Here is a 20,615-nt window from a genome sequence, read left to right on the forward strand (position 1 = left end):
TCACTCAGTGATTAGCCTGAGGCATTCATGTTATAAACACAAATCTCACCCATACAAGGATGTTACAGTCACTCAGTGATTAGACTGAGGCATTCATGTTATAAACACAAATCTCACACATACAAGGATGTAACAGCCACTCAGTGATTAAGACGGAGGCATTCATCTTATAAACACAAATCTCACACATACAAGGATGTTACACCCACTCAGTGATTAGACTGAGTCATCCATGTTATAAATACAAATCACACACATACAAGGATGTTACAGCCAATCAGTGATTAGACTGAGGCATCCATGCTATAAATACAAATCTCACACATACAAGGATGTTACAGTCACTCAGTGCTTCAGACTGAGACATCCATGTTATAAATACAAATCACACACATACAAGGATGTTACAGTCACTCAGTGCTTCAGACTGAGGCATCCATGTTATAAATACAAATCACACACATACAAGGATGTTACACTCACTCAGTGATTAGACTGAGGCGTCCATGTTATAAATACAAATCCCACACCCATACAAGGATGTTACAGTCACTTAGGGATTAGACTCAGGCATCCATGCTATAAATACAAATCACGCACACATACAAGGATGTTACAGACACTCAGAGCTTCAGACTGAGGCATCCATGTTATAAATACGAATCACACACACATACAAGGATTTTACAGTCACTCAGTGCTTCAGACTAAGGCATCCATGTTATAAATACAGATCACACACAAATACAAGGAATGTCAGACTGATTAGCATTTATCTTATAAACGCAAATCTCACACATACAAGGATTTTACAGTGACTCAGTGGTTGAGACTGAGACATCCATGTTATAAATACAAATCAAACACACATACAAGGATGTTACAGTTACTCAGTGATTAGACTGAGGCATTCATGTTATAAACACAAATCTCACACATACAAGGATTTTACAGTGACTCAGTGGTTGAGACTGAGACATCCATGTTATAAATACAAATCACGCACACATACAAGGATGTTACAGACACTCAGAGCTTCAGACTGAGGCATCCATGCTATAAATACAAATCAAACACACATACAAGGATGTTACGGTCACTCAGTGATTAGACTGAGGAATCCATGCTATAAATACAAATCACACACACATACAAGGAATGTCAGACTGATTAGCTATTCATCACTTAAAAACAATCCCCCCACATACAAGGAATGTAACACTCCTACAATGATTAAGACTAAGCCATTTTTTTTATCGTGTAAACACCAGTGGTACACACATACAAGATTTAATTTGGCAGGTGACTGTGTTTAGCAGGATGGAATTATATCATAGGTTTACAATTTTAATTCACAAAAAAGTTCACCTGATAAACCCTGGTGTACATTAGATAGAGTACTGACAGGTGTAGATGATCCTAGATACACTGTAAGAGACTAGGGTATAAACGGCATGTGTGGGGGCAGCAATAGGGGAGATATGGGGTGTAAGAAGGAAATGTGTGGGGGGATAAATGGGGAGATGGGGGATGGTGGTATAGAGAGGGTGGTATAAACAGGAATAGAGTGTATGTGGGGGTATGATCAGGAGAGGTGTGGGACTAAAAAGGGGGAGTAATGGATGTACAACCGGGGGAGTTGTGGAGGTTCAACCGGGGGAGGTGTGGGGGGTACAACCGGGGGAGGTGTGGGGGTACAAACGAGGAGAGGTATGGGGATATATGCAGTATAGGGGTATAACAGGAAGGTGTGGGGCTAAAAAGGGGGAGGAGTGGATGTACAACCAGGGGAGGTGTGGGGGTACAACCGGGGGAGGTGTGGGGGTACAAACGAGGAGAGGTATGGGGATATATGCAGTATAGGGGTATAACAGGAAGGTGTGGGGCTAAAAAGGGGGAGGAATGGATATACAACCAGGGGAGGTGTGGGGGTACAACCGGGGGAGGTGTTTGGGTACAAATGAGGAGAGGTATGGGGATATATGCAGTATAGGGGTATAACAGGAAGGTGTGGGGCTAAAAAGGGGATTATGTGTATGTCTAAACAGAGACGGTTAGGGGTATAAATTGGGGAGACATAGAAATATAAAAAGTGATACTGGGTTCAGAAATGGGAGGTTATAAACTATAACAGGGGAGATGATGAGGAATAGTGAAGATATTTAGTGGAGTAATACAGGCCAGGGAAATGTCAGTTGAAAGGAAACAATGACATTGTTTGACATGTTTATACAATGCCAAATTGAACTGGAAAAAATTATGATAACATGCAGTCATTCATGAGATAACCTCAATATAAAGAAGATGTAAAGTTTATCTTGTAGTGTTGATAAGATGTAGTAGGTTGTGATGTGTGTTGTCTGTTTTCTGCAGTTTTACACGAGAATCAGCTGACCCACACAGATCTGAAACCAGAGAACATTCTGTTTGTTAATTCAGATGCAGACGTCACCTTCAACCCACGCAAGGTAAGCATATTTACTGACAAAGTTTGGGAATGAAAATGACCTTGACCAGCTTTCAAGGTCACAGGGGTCATATATGTCCAACTCTTTAAACAACTTTTTCTGAAGAACCAAAAGGTTTAGAATCTTTTTATTTAATTGGTGGCTTCCTGGGATAGAGCCCAACAAAGTTTGATAATGAAAATGACCTTGACCCGCTTTCAAGGTCATGGGTCAAATATGTCAAACACTTCAAACAACTTATTCTGAAAAATTGAAAGGTATAGAACCAAAAATCTTTATATTTGGCTGGTGGCTTCCTGGGATAGAGCCAGACAAAGTTTGAGAATGAAAATGACCTTGACCCGCTTTCAAGGTCACAGGGGTCAAATATGTCAAACTCTTTAAACAACTTCTTCTGAAGAACCAAATGGTATAAAATCTTTATATTTGACTGGTGGCTTCATGGGATAGAGCCCAACAAAGTTGTAGATTGAAAATGACCTTGACCGGCTTACAAGGTCACAGGAGTCAAATTTGTCAAACTCTTCAAACGACTTCTGAAGAACCAAATGGTATAGAATCTTTATATTTGGCTGGTGGCTTCCTGGGATAAAGTCCAACAAAGTTTGAAAATGACAAACTCTTTAAACAACTTCTTCTAAATATTCGCCTTGTTGCTTCCTGAGATAGAGCCCGACAAAGTTTGAGAATAAAAATGACTTTGACCTTCTTCAAGGTCACAGGTGTCAAATATGTCAAAAACATCAAGCAACTTCTTCTAAAAAATTGAAAGGGATAAGCTCACCAAAGTTTGCAAATTAAAATTACCTCAACCTACTTTAAATGTCACAGAGGTAAACAACATTTCAAAGGATTTGTTCTGAAAAACCAAAAGGAATGGATTCATAAGATTTGGCTGGTAGCTTCTAGGGATAGAGCTATAAAAGTTTGAGAAGGAAAATTTATTGATATACTTACAAGGTCACAGTGAAAAATATGTCAAATAACTTTTGAATAAGAACGAGTGCCAAAAAGCATAAAATATTATAATAATATTTGACTTGTAGTTTCAACATGTAATATTTAATGAGAATATTTGCTATGACTTCTTAAATATTCAGGTGAGCGATATAGGCCCTCTGGGCCTCTTGTTTTATCTACTTTCAATTTTATGCTGATTTGCCTAATTAGTTGTCATTTGATGGAACCTCAACAAGTTGCTAATCCGTCTAGATTCATAAGTATCTTATGTGTAGAATGTGGACATATATATAGAACCTGTGTTTAAAGGAAAGATTACCTCATTTATTGTAATCAACACCGTTTTTCAGAAAAGAGATGAGTTTGTGGTGAAGAGCACAGACATTCGTCTGATTGACTTCGGATCTGCCACGTTTGACCATGAACACCATAGCACTATTGTATCAACGCGTCACTATCGGGCACCGGAGGTCATCTTAGGTATGTACATATACTTGATTGTAACTACACCATGTTTGAATTGAGATCAGAAAAATACAGCAATACGGGGAATTTTCACATATAAAAATTGAAAAGTGTATGGGTCTTTTTCAAATATGTTGATACAGATCAAGCCCTGTGAAGTATTCATAAAAATTAATGCAATTTTTTTTTGTCTAAAAATATTTGACAAAGTTATAATTAGTTTCTGACTTTCTGTTGTCGTTGATATAAAATATGTGATATTGACATGTTGTGGTTTCAGAGTTGTGCTTTTCATCAAAATTGATGACAGAAAGAAAAAAATGTGTCTAAAAATATTTGATAAAGATTGTTTCTGTTGTCATTGATATAAGATCAATAATGGTGGCTTGTTGTGGTTTCAGAGTTGGGCTGGTCACAACCCTGTGATGTGTGGAGTGTGGGCTGTATTATCTTTGAGCTATACACTGGCTACACGCTCTTCCAGGTAAATAGAAATTGGAAGATAACTCTAAACAAAGTCATTCAATAGTCAATCAAAATGAACTTACAAATTCTAAATTGACTGGCACTAGTTCCCCAAACGTTCCTTGTATTAAGTTGAATTTCCTTTGCTTTGCCAAAGTGAAAATTTAAGTTAAAAAATAAGGATATTGTATGAAGCTAGAACCAAATAACTCTTCACTGAACTAGAGATTTACTTAATGCACATTGTCTGAAATTGATTTTGATTATAAATGGGATCTTAAATGAAGAAATATTCTTCAGTGTTTTTATGTTTATTTTTCTATATATTTGAGGCCAAGCCATAGTGTCATTCCTAATAAGATCCAGACATTTTACTCCCCAGTTGGATAAGGGAAAACCCCAAAAGATCAGATAACTTCTGAAACATACAGATATGTCACAGTGATTAAACAAGGATTAGTGAAAGTGATAATGTTATCACTGAAAGATACAGATAAAGCTGAAGTGCTGATGGAGAAATTTTATAGGTCCTCCCTGCTGTTCAGTCATTTAATTTACACAATAAAAATATGAAATTGAAAGTAAATAAAGGGAGATAATTATGTTAAAGGTTAGTGGCCAGAAATGTGATTTTCTTTTGTTGACTGTATTTTACTTTGCTACAGACACATGATAATAAAGAGCATCTAGCAATGATGGAGCGGATATTGGGATCTCTGCCCTACCGAATGGTGAAAAAGACAAAGTACGTATCATCTCTCTGCCTTGTGCCTGCACATATGGACATCTATACAAGCCTTTTCATACATTAGCCACTCAGGGGATCTTAAATTTCTGTTAGGACCCTAAAAAATGTATAAATCTTATCGTACAACAGAGTAAAAAGATTCAAGAACTTCTCATATCATTTATATCAAAGTGACTTTTTGCTGATTTTCATTATCAGAAATGGTATAAAAAAAATATCACTGGTTATTTCTGCTTCTAAGTTATCATTTGGTCAACATTTGGTCAAAGCTTATGTAATTCCAGTACACTGTTCAGATAGAAATAATTAAAAAAAAAACACCAGTTGAAATATTTAAAAAAAAGACTTTTGATACCTCATTTTTCTTTGACTGTTTGATAGAATAAATAACTTGATTGATTTTTTGGAGGGGAAAATGTCAAATAAAAAAATCATCCAAATTGAAGCGCTTGACAAAATTTTAGGATAGTCTTGTATAATAATAAACAGACATGGTGTTACCAGTTATACTGATGGTATTTTCAATTGTGAATACAGTTTATATAATATATTGAAATTGTTAGTGATTACTATTAAATTCTATAGGTATTTTCTAAAATGATATTTCACACACTTGACTAGTAGGTAGTTATAGATATATCAGGTTGTTTGGGAATGTTGACCATAGTGTTTTGTTTTTGGTCTCGCTTTTTTCCAAGCTAGACATAGGAATTTTGGCTGACAATCATATCATTTCACACAGTGTCATAGTTACTGATGGCACAGAGTATCTGAAACAAAAGCCCTTGATTGGACCGAGATGTAGCTTTTGGATAAAATTTCCTCATAAACTAAAAGAAAATTCAAAGATTCACCGTGGTTGATTGATTTCATTACTAAAATTGTAAATCTTTTCAACTTGTCATTCTAGTGTGAACAAGCTCTGTTAGTGTTTGATAGCTATGATAATTTTGAAGCTTTTTACTGGTACCAATAAATTCTGGACTTGTTTGAGACAGTTGAGCGTGTGCAGTCAAGGGCTAATGAAGGTTTACTATCCCACAATCTTCTATTTTGTAAAGTTGACCCCGCAATAGGTTATTTTATGATTGGTAGGATATGCCCAGTGGCGGATCCAGATACCTATCGGGGGGGGGTTCCATGTCGGGGAAAAATTGAGGAAAATGGTGAAAATACATGATTTTTAAAGAAAATTATCAGGGTGGGGGGGTTTCCTGAAGCCCAAAAAAACCCTCTGGATCCGCCACTGATGCCTCTCTGTGAGATCTCACACTGGCTGAAGCTAGAGTTCTTACACACAGCCTCTGGAGCATTTTTGAGAGCCCAGACAAATTTATTTCAAGATGAGGGGTTAAATACTTATAACTTTATATGCATATATCCTGGGTAATATAATTTTATGTAAACAGAGGAGTTTAAGGTTCAACTGTTCAGACGGTTATTGTCAAATTATATGACTTGCAGAATTATTAAACTTTTACCCCAATATCTAGTTTAGGTATAAGTAAGTATTGATGGCTGGAGTTTGAGAAGTCAGGTTTTCATGTCTAAATGAGTTTTCATACTAAGCATTCAATTTCATTGTAAAAGTGACACACAAGAAATGCAGTGTAAAAATAGCCTGTATTTCGTGGAAACATTGAATCACATGCCTTTATACATTCTGAGACATTGGTCGATTAGAAAGAATTGTGGCTTATTTAAAACTCAAAACTGATACTATGAAATTCATCACAAATCCATTAAGGATTCTATTGTGTAAGTTTCCATAATAAACAATGAAATGAGATGGTTTGTATGTGCCCTAATTAACTCTTTCACCCCTATGTAACTTTAGTAGACTCTACCATGCATTGATCTGGATGAGTCCATTATGGTCTACAGTGGTGAAAGGGCTAAATATGTATCTCTCTTTGCTCTTCATTTAGTAAACCACTAGTTTATCAGTACCTTTCAAAATCAAATCTTATGTCAATTTCTGGAAGCCATTCATAAAGTATTTATAGATTGATTGAAATTTAAGCAATGGTCATCAAGCTTCACATTCCCAATGCCAAGACAATAAAGGTTATTTTAGGTGTTATCTTAAGTTGCTGTTAAATTGTCATTTAACTGTCTAAACATACATAAGTGTGGAACCGTTTTCTTTTCCAATGTGTTGGTTGACGTTGGCATTTAATATTTGATTAAATAATTGAAATCCCAACAGCTGTTTGGCAAAAAGAGCACAAATTAAACTCACTTTATATGAAGACAGTGACAAATTGGCAAAAAGATACATTCACAGTAAATTAGATTATATTTCTGTGCGGTTTCGACAGAGAAGGTTACTGTAACAATGGTTTATGTAATGTTGTCATGTGTGAGCTCATGGTTATCTACGACTGTATACATGTAGATGTATGGGACAATGCACATGTCGATTGACCTACTCGTATGTGGCTTGATCTTTGCTCTTTAACCTTTCAACCCACAGACATTTATTTTACTTCCTTTGTACTCTCTGGTTTTCTCGGACTTAAGGGATTAGTGACATTTTCTTCAAAAAATATTTTGTTTGTTTAAGTGTCAGCAGTTTGTCTTTTTTTTGTTTTTGTATAAATTTGTAGCAATTTTTAAATTTTTAAATTGAGAACTTTTGTCAATATTATGATCATGTTAAATTCTTTTGGCTAAATTCTCAGTATATTTTTGGATTATGTTGATTTATTTTGAGCAATATTACTCGCAATGTTTAAGGTTAGTGAAGTGAACAGAATTCTGAAGTTAAGATAAGATTGGAAAGATATCTTTCTTGCAATAATTGCTGATGTATCTTACAAAAATTGCTGATGCTTGAACTTGGAAAAACAAAATGAGTTTATATTCCTTTTTTGATAATGGTATGACATAATTAGGCATTGATCTATTCCACATGCAGTAAATACATATAGAAATGTATTTATTTATTTATCAAATAAATATTTTAGGTTAGGGATTTTCTATTCCTTTATCAGCCTAATCAAAAGATTTTAGAAGGCAGTGGACTATAAACAATTTTGAGATTATATTCAGCTAAAAACAGATTTGAAAATCAAGAGTGATACAGACTTAAATGTTTAGTTGTGTTATTACGTAGTAAGTGTAACTTCTTCTGCTTATAAAGTAGGAATTTAAATTGAAGGAAAGAAGGAAAGGCTCTGGTGCGGCTGGTGTTTATAAAAATTCTCTCCCAAACAGACAAAATTATTGATAATAATATGAATACTGGTATACAGTCATATCTTTCGAATTTTTTGTGATTTCTTTGTGAATACCGAGACGATTGTTATGGTGATTTTATTTTTAAAGTTAAAACTATAGAGGTACAAGTTGCTTTGAATCCAACCTGGAGATGACTATTAACAACTTCTAATAGGGCCTTACAGAATGTATTTTGTTGACATCCCACTCGACACACCTAGTCATGTCTCATCTCTCTCTCCTCCCCTTCAAAGAACAAATAATTTCTGGCACGGCCGCCTAGAGTGGGACCATGCGTCGTCTGCCGGGCGCTATGTGAGAGAGAACTGTCGGCCTCTGTATGTAAGTATCGACCGACACCTGCCGCCCGTCAGCCTGCGGTCAACTCACCAGCCACTCCTCAGCCTGCCAGTGTCTGTTTATGCCTGTGCATTGTGTACTTCTATTTTCTACAGTCTTGTTTCTTTTGTTAGATAGAGAATGTTTTTAATTTCAATTTTTTTTCAAAGATCCACTTTTGTTTCTTGAACCAGCATCACAGTAAAGTAAAATTTTGCAACATTACTTCTTGCTGATGATATTTCAAATTTAGAAAAATATAAAAACTAACAGTGCTGAACTTTTGACTTCATTTTATTGTTGTTTTGAGATAATAGAAAGAAAAGTAACTTGGCTATATCAAACCTTGTTGTTTGAATCACAATAAAATCAAAATGGGATCTTTGAATGCTTAACTTTGCTTTTGATAGGCATGATTATTAAAACCATGATGCTCTGTTGACAAGTTCCAGAATGATAGCATGTGTCTGATGTTAAAAATAAATGATAACAATGTTTGAATTTTAAAACTTTAAGGTATTTCAAAATTACTGAAGTTAGTTAAATCACTTTATTCTAATTTAACACCTGATTATGGAAATTGTCAACAGTGAGGCTTGCATGTTTGTACGGCCGAGCATCTTGTTAGTGTAACGGTACCTATGGAACAAGTGTTACAAGTAACATCAAATTATCCAATAAACTCTCCTCCCTTACATTTTATAATCACACAGATTAATAAAGAAAATTAGAACGAGATTGGTCATTAACAGAAATTGACAAAAATGATGAAAAATTTAACTAATAAAGGGAAGTAAGAGTGAAGGACTGCAGCCGACCAAGGGGAGATAATTTGATGATATTGAATAACCTTGGATTGTGTGTACCAGAGCATGTGAGCTTGTATTGTCTCTCACCAAGCTCTATTTTTGTTACCCCTCTTAAGGAAAACCAAGTATTTCTACAAGGGGCGTTTAGACTGGGATTCGAAAAGTTCATCAGGGCGATACGTGAGGGAAAGCTGCAGGGCGTTGGAGGTAAGAACACCCACCAATTCCAAAGCAAATTTCCAAAGCCTTGTCACCAAGATTTCATCATCTGTTGTGCAGAAATTGCACATTTGGGATGGAATACTTCGGTGATGACTGTCCGTAATGTATCAAAAAAGGTCTGCTCAGATTAGAATCAATCTGAATTAAGAAATATTTGCAGTAGTGATAGAAAAGTTTGTTTTCTTACCTGTTGAATGTTTAATTAACACGGTAAGTAGAAAATCTAGACAGTTGGAATATAAACAACCAGTACCAGATATAGCTAGCCTGGAGAGACAATAGTCAATATGGAATATATACAACCAGTACCAGATATAGCTAGCCTGGAGAGACAATAGTCAATATGGAATATATACAACCAGTACCAGATATAGCTAGCCTGGAGAGACAATAGTCAATATGGAATATATACAACCAGTACCAGATATAGCTAGCCTGGAGAGACAATAGTCAATATGGAATATATACAACCAGTACCAGATATAGCTAGCCTGGAGAGACAATAGTCAATATGGAATATATACAACCAGTACCAGATATAGCTAGCCTGGAGAGACAATAGTCAATATGGAATATATACAACCAGTACCAGATATAGCTAGCCTGGAGAGACAATAGTCAATATGGAATATATACAACCAGTACCAGATATAGCTAGCCTGGAGAGACAATAGTCAATACTACCAATATCAATTATACTAGTATCACACTTCCCCATCATTTAACTTTATATTTACGAGTGTAAAAGCAAACCTATTTCTAAAATTATATATAAAAAGCTTTCTAGAATTGTAAGGATGGATTCGTGATCTATTTACTGTAAATTTGATTACATTTGTGATATCCTGAAAGATTTTTAATTGGACAGTGTATATAAAAAATAACATGGAATGAAACTTTTTTTAAATCTAAAATCTGTTTCTACTTAAAAGAATAAGACATCTCTTTGTGATTAATAGATTCACATTTATAATTTATAGATTAAGACTCAATGTCTGTTATTTATATATATAATAGATTCAGACTTGAGTATCAGTAATTTATAAATTCAGACTTGATCTCTGTTATTTATAGATTCAGGCTTGATGTAAATTATTTATAGATTCAAACTTTGTCAGTTATTTATAGATTCATACTTCATGTAGATTATTTATAGATTCAGGCTTTATGTCCGTTATTTATAGATTCAATATATCAGTTATTTATAGATTCAGACTTGATATCAGTTATTTATAGATTCAAACTTTGTCAGTTATTTATATATATAATAGATTCAGATTTGAGTATCAGTAATTTATAGATTCAGACTTGATCTCAGTTATTTATAGATTCAGACTTGATGTCAGTAATTTATAAATCCAAACTTGATATCAGTTATTTATAGATTCAGACTTTATGTCACTTATTTATAGATTCAGACTTGATATCAGTTATTTATAGATTCAGACTTGATGTCAGTAATTTATAAATCCAGACTTGATATCAGTTATTTATAGATTCAGACTTTATTTCACTTATTTATAGATTCAGACTTGATATCAGTTATTTATAGATTCAGACTTGATGTCAGTAATTTATAAATCCAGACTTGATATCAATTATTTATAGATTCAGGCTTGATGTAAATTATTTATAGATTCAGACTTTGTCAGTTATTTATAGATTCAGACTTGATGTCAGATATTTAAAGATTCAGACTTGATGTAAATTATTTATAGATTCAGGCTTGATATAAGTTATTTATAGATTCAGACTTAATGTAAATTATTTATAGATTTAGAATCAATGTCGGTTATTTATAGATTCAGGCTTGATGTTAGTTATTTATAGATTCAGATTTGATATGTAGATTTTCTAACAGATTTAGACCCTGACATTTAGAACAGGTATAGTATTGATCCTTATACTATCAGCAAGACAGAATTTCATAAAGGAGAATGCTAAGTTTGTTTTAAACACAAACAGTAATTGAAAACTAACAATTTTCAAGTTTTCATTTACTGCTCATGTTCAAAACAAACTTAGCATTTAATATTACATGATGTTAAGTATCCATGCTTATGCTTTTCAGTCTAGCTCTTCATTGTCTACATGATAAAACATATCAGTGTTTTTGATTTACAATCTGTATATCGTTAGTTTAATGTTTGATGTGGAGTATATATTTTTATGATTTTAGGTTTTATTATTGGCTCATTGTGGTGTATGCATGTCTTTGTATATAAATATATACACACATACATTACATGCCTATGTGATTATGCAAAAGTAACGATATATAGATAATTTCACTTGTAGCACTATCTGTCATTTATGTAATGTATTGTAGGAAAGTTTTATATATTCATCATATTTGAAAGCATTCTTTGTTTTATAGTTAGAGTTCTGAATACTTTATACAGACTCTTGATGATTATTGCCAATCAAGACAGTTTCGATGCATAGAAAAAACATGTATTGACACTATTTACAGGAAGGTCTGGTTAACCAGGAGTATAATTCTGGCTGAAATATTCCCATGAAAGATTTGTGCTCATTCGCCACTGTTTCAGATTTATTAGTTGTGAAGTTTAACCCTTTCACCCCTATGTAACTTTAGTAGACTCTACCATGCATTGATCTGGATGAGTCCATTATGGTCTACAGTGTTGAAAATGTAACTTCAGTAGACTCTTCCATGCATTGAAATGGGTGAGTCCATTATGGTTTACAGTGGTGAAAGGGTTAAAAGTTCTGTTGTTATGAACTATTTTTACACTTTGAAAAACTTTATAGACAAAGAATAGAAAATTCTCTTTGTTCTGAATGAAAAATTCAAGGGAAATTTAAAGAAATTAATTAGCTTTCAATAGATGAATTTGGCAATTAAAAATTGTGGCACCCTTGTGGGTGATATCAGTGATGCTGTTTACTCCAGTCTACCTGCTGTTCATGTGGTGCCGTTTACCTGGACTGGTCCGAGGTAATCTGGAAGTAACTTTGTTTTGATCTGCAAAAGTCATTTGATCAAACTTCTCCAAATAAATGATGTACAAATGCTTATGAATAGGCCTCTGTAAAGGTAAAAAAACATTTGTTGTCCTCCAAAAAGTCCATCAAGTCCTTACTCATTTGTCATATTTCAGCATATTAAAGCTAATCCGGTAATGAAACATGCTTTTATTCACAAATCACAACAGTTCAGCACGATTGTGTTTTTAAAAGCCTCATGAGAGTCGGTGCCTACCAAACATTCTCTTTAAGGATTGTAAAGGTGAATCTTTTTAAATTCAGTGCAACGGGGGGAATTAGAAGAGCATCAAATTTGTTAGGTGAGATTGTCTTTACAGAAACGCCTCGGAAGGCATTCACAAATAGGAATAAACTGTTTTAAGATTCATTTAGATTTTCAATTCAGGAAATCCTCCTGTACAATTCCGTTTCACATTAAAAACAAACTTTTCCACATACTAACAGTTCAAACTCTTGCCCTTGGGTTATCCCCCTTTGAATGTTGTATGCCTATCCAGTTGATTGTTTCTTTGAGTGACGAATGGTTTGAAATTTTATTTTGTGAAAGCTAGGTCTTGTTTTGGTTGAGATTTTGGCACCGCTTTTATAAAATTTGGATCTTTTGAAATATAGTGGTTTTGATCCACAAGGTTTATATCGCTTGTAATATAAACTTGTTTTGGAAAGAAAGCTATATTTTGCAAAAGAGGCTTACAGGAAACTGCTCTTAGTAGCAGTTTCTAGATTGTTTGTTAAAACACTACCCAGAAGATTGTAGCTGCAGTGGACACGATGACAGGACATGGAGTGTGATATTGTCTGTGTGCGGGTGTTTCTCCTCGTTTCTCCTCCTCGGCGATTTGCTATGCTGGCATGCCTACTAATTCTGCATTGGACCGGAATGATATATGTGCATCGTTGAAGGTTATTTTCTTGATAATTAGATGGAGAAAAGCATGGTTTTGATCATCTCGAAGTAACACTAATGATATGCGTAGATGAAGTGGCCACTCCAATGGTTAGTATCTTTCTTAGACTGGGAAGAATGATAAATGCAAGTCACTAGTAACAGGTAACACTGCTAACCCTGCTAATGTCTGTCATTAGTGAGAGTTATGGTGCTACCCTGGCTAATGTGTGTCATTAGTGAGAGTTATGATGCTACCCTGGCTAATGTCTGTCAATTTATATAGCCCTCAAGTCAGATGGGGTTCTTTTTACAAGTTCAAGGTCATTCATGAGTTAAACATTTTTATTTTAGTGTAAAATGGGCAACATAGACAATATTTGAATAAAACTATATTTGAACAAGGGAATTCTGATATTATATCGAGTCAGAATTTCAACGGTTACTCAAGTTTATATTAAAACTACCAAAGAAAACCTAGGTATTCTGAAACTGCTGAATCATACCTATTTCTTGGATTGCAAAGGATGTTGGATAAAACAGTTCAATATGCATTTTTTTTTAAAAATTTATATGACCTTGAACTTGAGAGCTAAAGATACCATTATGATCTTGCACAGTATAATTATGGCAATCGGGAATTTTCTTGGAAATGAACGAAAGGAAATTGATAAGAATTACTATAAGAAGTACAGAAGTTCTGTGATTCTATTGTAAGGAATTTGGGGAATTTTTATGCTACACTATGAACTAAAAGGAATTAGTTTATAAGCTTTAAGCAATATTTTGTTATATGAGGGTTTTATATTTACCTATGAATATCTACTTACATGTTACAAAACAGGGAAATCTTTGCATAAAATTATTGAAAATAGCTTAAAATTATCTTTTATAAAAGCTTGTGTGAAATATTTAATAATTTGTGTTAATTTCAAAAGACGTAAAAAGTAATAAGTTCTGAGGCTACTTCTTATAGTATATTGTCATCTGGTTATTTTTCAGCATTATTTACGAGACAAGGGGCCGGAACATCGGCAATTGATTGAACTGACTGAGATGATGCTCGAGTACATCCCAGAGGAACGCATAACATTACGAGAAGCCATGAACCATCCCTTCTTTGCTCCATGCCGGAAATATTATGCAAACCGTTATCCTCTGGACGCACTGGCAGAGAAGGAAAAATCCTCTCCTCTACCAGATGGAAAGATGGCAGAGCTCACAGTCCCAGCGAATGGATCAGAGAGGGAATCTTCTGAGCGCAGGTCAAGATCTGCCGCCAAATCTCGGGAAGATTCTGGAGAAATGAACCACGGTGATGAGGCAGCACAGAACCATCAAAGTACAAGTTCTAGTCAAGAGACGGCACAGAATACAGCAAAAGTTGAACAAACAGTAGAAGAAAATGTTCCCAAGGTTATAGAAAAAGTTCCTGAGGTGACTGAAAAAGGTCCTGAGGTGATTGAAAAAGTTCCCAAGAAAGAGAAAACTCCAATTAAGGTACAGCCAGAAAAAACAAGTGGATATATAACTTATAAGGAAAGGAAAAGAAAGGCTGCAGAAGCACAAGCAAAAATGTCTCCTCCCAAGGATCCCAACAAGCCACGATCCTGGCGTCTCAAACTTGAGATGGAAATGGCAAACGAGAAAGAGAAATCCAAGAACGAAGATAATGTCTCCAATCCACCTGAGGAGGCAAGTTCAAAGATAGATGTTGCCATGGCACCTGAGCCAGAAGTGCTCAGCATCAAAGCATGGAGACAGAAGAAGGAGTTGGAGGTTGCTGAACCAGAGCATTTAGAACTAGAACTACCTAAGAAGGAAAAAGAGGTGGTACCTGCTACCGAGCAACCAAAGTCATATGATGCCTTCAGTCGTAGGAGGTCATGGCGACAGAGAATGGAGGAGGAGAACATGGAGGAAGAACAGCCAACTCAGGTAGAGGAGAAAGTTTCAGAACCCCAGCAACCTTCACCTGAAAGGTTACAGGTCAAACCCACATCTCCGTCACAGATGGACAAAGGGTCAGCTATCAGAACCTGGCGTCAGATGTTCGGATCTGAAGACAGGAACTCGCACAAGGATGAACCCAGTACACATCACAAGTTAGAAAAACCTGTTAGCTTTGATAGTTTCGATGAATCGACTAGCAGAAAGACATCCATTTCGGAGCGAGGTGAATCACCTGGATTCGACCCAGAAGAGACAGTGGCTGAACGTCTACAACGTCGACGGAGAGAGCGGGGAGGAGGGGATCGCAGGAAGTCTGGACATGTTCCGTGGGAGGAAGAACCAGAGGCAGAGCCAGCCACTAAAAAGGAAGAGAAACAACTGTCAGCATACCAACTGCTCAAACTAGCTCTGGCTAAGCCTATATCTACAGATAGGTCTAAGTCCGAACTCAATCACCAGCAGAAAGCAGAACCGGAGGGACCCGTCAAAGGGCCAATACATGATCTCAAAGCGGAGGTGGCTGAAAGGTCAAGGTCAGAGCCAGAGAAGATTCCAGTTGAAAAGAAGGAGAAGCAGTTAGAAAATGATCCACTTAAGTTGTTACTAAGCCAGACCTTCACACCTGCCACCTTCATGCATTCGAAACAGCACCAGCCAATCAGCCCAATTGTAGAGGTTCCATCCTCTGCTGAGGCCCCCGACACTGCCTGCAGCCAATCAGGAGCCAGTGCTTTTCCATTCGAAAACAATCCAAACAACATTCAAAGAGAAAGTGAGACAAATGCTGTATGTGAAACTGAAAAGAATTGTTCAGTGGGAGGAGTTGCTAATGTAGAACAGGGTTCCAGCCAGACAGAGTCGGACAAAGAATTACAGCAAGGTTTTTTATCCCAAGGTGCTGACTGTGAGCAGGAGGCAGTCAGAGACACCGTCGAAACCATTGTAGAGATGAATCCTGCAGGACCTGTGATATCAGTGGTCATCCCCGAGCCAGTCATTGTAGTGACCAATCCCAGTCCAGTAATCGCAGTTACCGACCCAACAACCGACACAGTGACCGTAGTACTAGAGCAGTCAGCTGCAATGGTGTACGATCCCACTGACGTAAGTAATATGGTTACCTTGCCGACACAAACCATGGTACTGGAGCCATCCCCCATACAGAAACCGCCCATTGTGGCCTACACTGCTGTTCTCTCAGATGCCCCCTTGGACAGCGACACTCAGGCTAAAGTTGAGGAGGCCCAGGTCAAAGCACAGAAGAAAACTGCCAAACGTGCACACAGGAAACGGAGCAAGAAGCAAGCAACCTCACAAGATCAGTGTTTTTTATCTGAAGTGGGCCTCGACCCTGATCCCGATCCAAATGCTGCAGAAGATGAGCTGGTGCTACATCAACCGCCTCGGGTTCATGCTTCTCCTTTGCCTTCTGGGATTGCTGTTAGTAATATATTCATAGGGAAGGGCGCGACCAGTCCTGTGATCAGTGACCTCGACTCACCCTCCTTTCCAGATCCCAAAACCATTCAGAATATTCATAGGACTAATTCAGGGGGAGGTAACTCGAGTGCTAACGATTGTTTGTCAGCCATATTGCCTTCTGGTTGTGATAACACAGTTGAACGCGATCCGGTCTTTGCAGCGCAAGCACCGGATAGAGGCAGCCAATCAAATCCATCCAATGGAACAGAGACTCTATGACAATGACCACATATAGAAGGTTGATATTTTACATTACTTGGGTATGGCGTGTGTATTGATAGCATGGTTTTAGATGGCACAAGTCCAATAGGTAGAGCATGGATTGGCAAGATCATAGAGAGATTTAGTAGTGGTATGTATGGTAAAGCATGACGTGGCACTGGAACAGAGCGTTATTAACATAGAGCATGGTGAGGCAAGAGAACTAAAAACGTTTTCTGTCCTAGGTAAATTAATCTTTGTAAATCAATGAATCGAAAGATGTTTTATTTGAAAGTATGAGGCAAAGCTGAAATTGCACACAAAATATTTCTCTCAAAGAGCAAAGATTTGAGGAAAATATGGAACAGAAGATATTTCTATCACATGTGAGGCAAAGGACATAGAAATATGGAACTTAAAATCTTTTCTCTCACAGGTAAATTTGTGAAGCTAAAAACTAAAAAAATAGTGAACAAAGAAAATATTTCTCTCATTAGTGAGGCAAAGAACATAGAAATATGAAAAACATTTTTTTTGTCATAGGTTAATTTGTGAGGCATAAGTAAATGTTCAAGGAAAAGAACATCAAATTAATATAAAGGTAAAGCATGGTCAGGCATAGGAATCGAGAACAGATTAGTCAGATAGATAAAGCTAAGCATGACTTATATATTGCTTATTTACAGTGTGCATGATGAGGCAAAAGAACCAAGAAATTACTCACATAGGTAGAGCATGCTGTGACAAAGGAACCAAGGAAAGCTATTATGATATATAGTCATTGTGAGCTAATTGGAACAAATATAACCTATATTGAGAAAAACAGACATGATTTGAATGCAGTGATCTAATATGGTGTGGCGAAGGAATTTAATAAGTTGATTTGAATACATATAAGTTAAAAAAAATAAAACGTACAAACAAAAAACTAAGTCGTAATCATGAGAGAAAGCATAAACAAATGCATGTTAGAGCATGATTACATAATGAAAAGATACTTACTCGTTAGTGGTATTGAGGTGTGATTGAGAAGGACAAAGTCGTTAGTGGTATGGAGGTGTGATTGAGAAGGACAAAGTCGTTAGTGGTATGGAGGTGTGATTGAGAAGGACAAAGTCGTTAGTGGTATGGAGGTGTGATTGAGAAGGACAAAGTCAGGTTGAGAGTTTTCGTTGCTGTATATGCTCAATATAATTTATAAAGATTAAAAGAAACTTGTATTTCTATAAGTGTCTGTCTACAGGATAATGTATGGATAGAGAAGCTGTGTGAATGTGTCTTTAGTTTGTCTGCAATGGCTTGGACAACTACTTCCCGTTAGACAGAATGTCTTGTTATATTTAGATCGTCTGCAATGGCTTGAATGACTGTTTCTGTTTTGTCTTAACTGGCTTAAGAAGTTATATATGAGACAGTCTTGCATGGACTGCTTTGCTCGTAGTATGGCGTGTGACTCTTGAGGATGGCAATAGAGACACGAGTTCCTGGATTTTGGAACAGAAAGCATGTATTATGTACAAGTAGTATGTATAACCACAGATCTAACTGCAACTAACTTAGCTTAGATTTAACTGAGATTTCCAATTGGCATTGTGGAATTAATTCTGACAGTGACTGGTAAAATGCAAACATATTAATTTAATTGGATTACCAGCAAGAGTCTTGCATAAAGCGTTACATCACGGCTCATGATATTCTGTGAAAACCTACTGATTTAGAAACTTAAACAGCATCTTTTGAAACAGATGTCATCGGTCTGGAACTTGACTTGGCCAGCAGCCCCTGGGTCCTTGGTTATAAGGCTTTCTTCACATAGCAGATACAATGATAGGAGCACCATTTAAATATTGCTATCTTTAAGAAAATTTATGATATTCACTAATGAAGAAATTATTAAACAGAAAAGGAAACTAATCAAATATCCAATGAGCAAGTGTCAAAACAGAAAAAGAAGATATTAAAGAATTTAATATACTCCATTCATTATACCATATTCTAATCCAGTGGATAATGTAACAATTTCCATTGGTTAGTAGTTATGTATGAGTGGGCTATAACTACCATTGGTTATGGTTATGTATTACTGGGCTATTGACTTGTTTGAGCATTAATTGTATTGCAAATGTAAATAAACAAATTAGGGTTGTGCCACAGGTTTTGGATGAGTTTGTTAAATGAGGGTACACACATGCATGTGTATACATATCGTTTCCACATATTGTATACCAGGAAATTTTTACAGCAGTTTAATGCTCGCCATTTTCGCCATCTGTAATGAGGGCAAATTTATCATTACAGCCAATATAAGTAAACAATATAATAAACTTAGTAATTTGATGTGAAGGGCAAAATAAACACTAGACGCACAAATTCTGTTCATGGGCGAAGGACGAAAGTTTGACTAGGAGTGATTTCCTGGTATACAGTTTATCTGTGTTAAACTGGCAGAATAGGAACACTGGCTGCAGGATCCAGAAATGATCAAGTTATGATTGGCTTATTGGTGAAATAAACATTAGATGTCGGTCAACAAATGTTTGTATATACACGAAAGAACTGCCTAATTTAAATAATTGGTTTCCTTATCTCCTGTTTACTTACATAAACTGAGGTAAACATAAAGTGTATTACTTGACATTTTGACATGGTATAATAGATATCATCAGCATGTTTGTATGTTATGGTTTAGTGAGTAGATATATAACAGAAGATTAAAAAAAAAGTTGGAACTACAAAATAATTGGATGAAAGTGTCCTTCATTTTTATTTTCCAGGAGATTTTATCCCTATCATCATGTAATCTATTTCTTAAAGAAAGTAAATTAAATAAACTAAAATGGCCTTTCTAAAAAATGATGTAAGATTTTGCTTTATCTGCAATTGTTTTTCTGAACTATATGATCTGACAGGAAAGAAATAATGATGCAAAAATTTGAACTATCAAATTGAAAGCAAAGATTTTTTTCTTTTTGCCAAATATAAGAAATGTGACTCAACAATTCTGCTGGAATATTGTATACTATAGATAATTAACATATCTACCAGAAGGGTTTGTTGCATTTATTTTGATTTCAAGCTTTATAAATTATAATAGTATCCATACACTAAAAACAATCTTTACCATTTTTTTCTAAACTTGGAGCTGGGTAATTGCTCAAAAGTGTTGGAAATGTGCCTTATTTTTTGCCCTGGCAAGTCTGTTTGAACCATGCCATTGCTTTTCAGCCCTGAAATGTGAAAAAAAAATTGGATTTTTTTAATTTGTTTTTTTACTTTTCAGTAATATTTTTTAATTAATATGGTGACCATGTTTTGTCAGAAAAATTAAATCATAGATTTTATCTTACTTAGCCTAATTGTTACAGTTTTGTGTATGATAGTAT

General features: G+C 35.7%; 1 protein-coding gene across 2 annotated transcripts in view; it reads left to right on the forward strand.

Moving 5' to 3' along the window:
- LOC110452175 (serine/threonine-protein kinase Nek5-like) overlaps positions 1-20,615 on the forward strand; it is a 78,565-nt gene that overhangs the window by 54,801 nt on the left and 3,149 nt on the right. For both annotated transcript variants that reach the window (XM_021500542.1, XM_021500543.1), the window contains 6 exons: positions 2,374-2,468; positions 3,779-3,908; positions 4,295-4,377; positions 5,024-5,103; positions 8,583-8,670; positions 14,599-17,269. In XM_021500542.1, the coding sequence (XP_021356217.1) occupies positions 2,374-2,468; positions 3,779-3,908; positions 4,295-4,377; positions 5,024-5,103; positions 8,583-8,670; positions 14,599-17,250 (3,128 nt within the window). In that variant the 3' untranslated portion in view covers positions 17,251-17,269. The remainder of the gene's footprint in view (positions 1-2,373; positions 2,469-3,778; positions 3,909-4,294; positions 4,378-5,023; positions 5,104-8,582; positions 8,671-14,598; positions 17,270-20,615) is intronic.

The sequence above is a fragment of the Mizuhopecten yessoensis genome, unplaced genomic scaffold (genome assembly GCF_002113885.1).
Source record: "Mizuhopecten yessoensis strain PY_sf001 unplaced genomic scaffold, ASM211388v2 scaffold6443, whole genome shotgun sequence".
NCBI classification, from domain to species: Eukaryota; Metazoa; Mollusca; class Bivalvia; order Pectinida; family Pectinidae; genus Mizuhopecten; species Mizuhopecten yessoensis.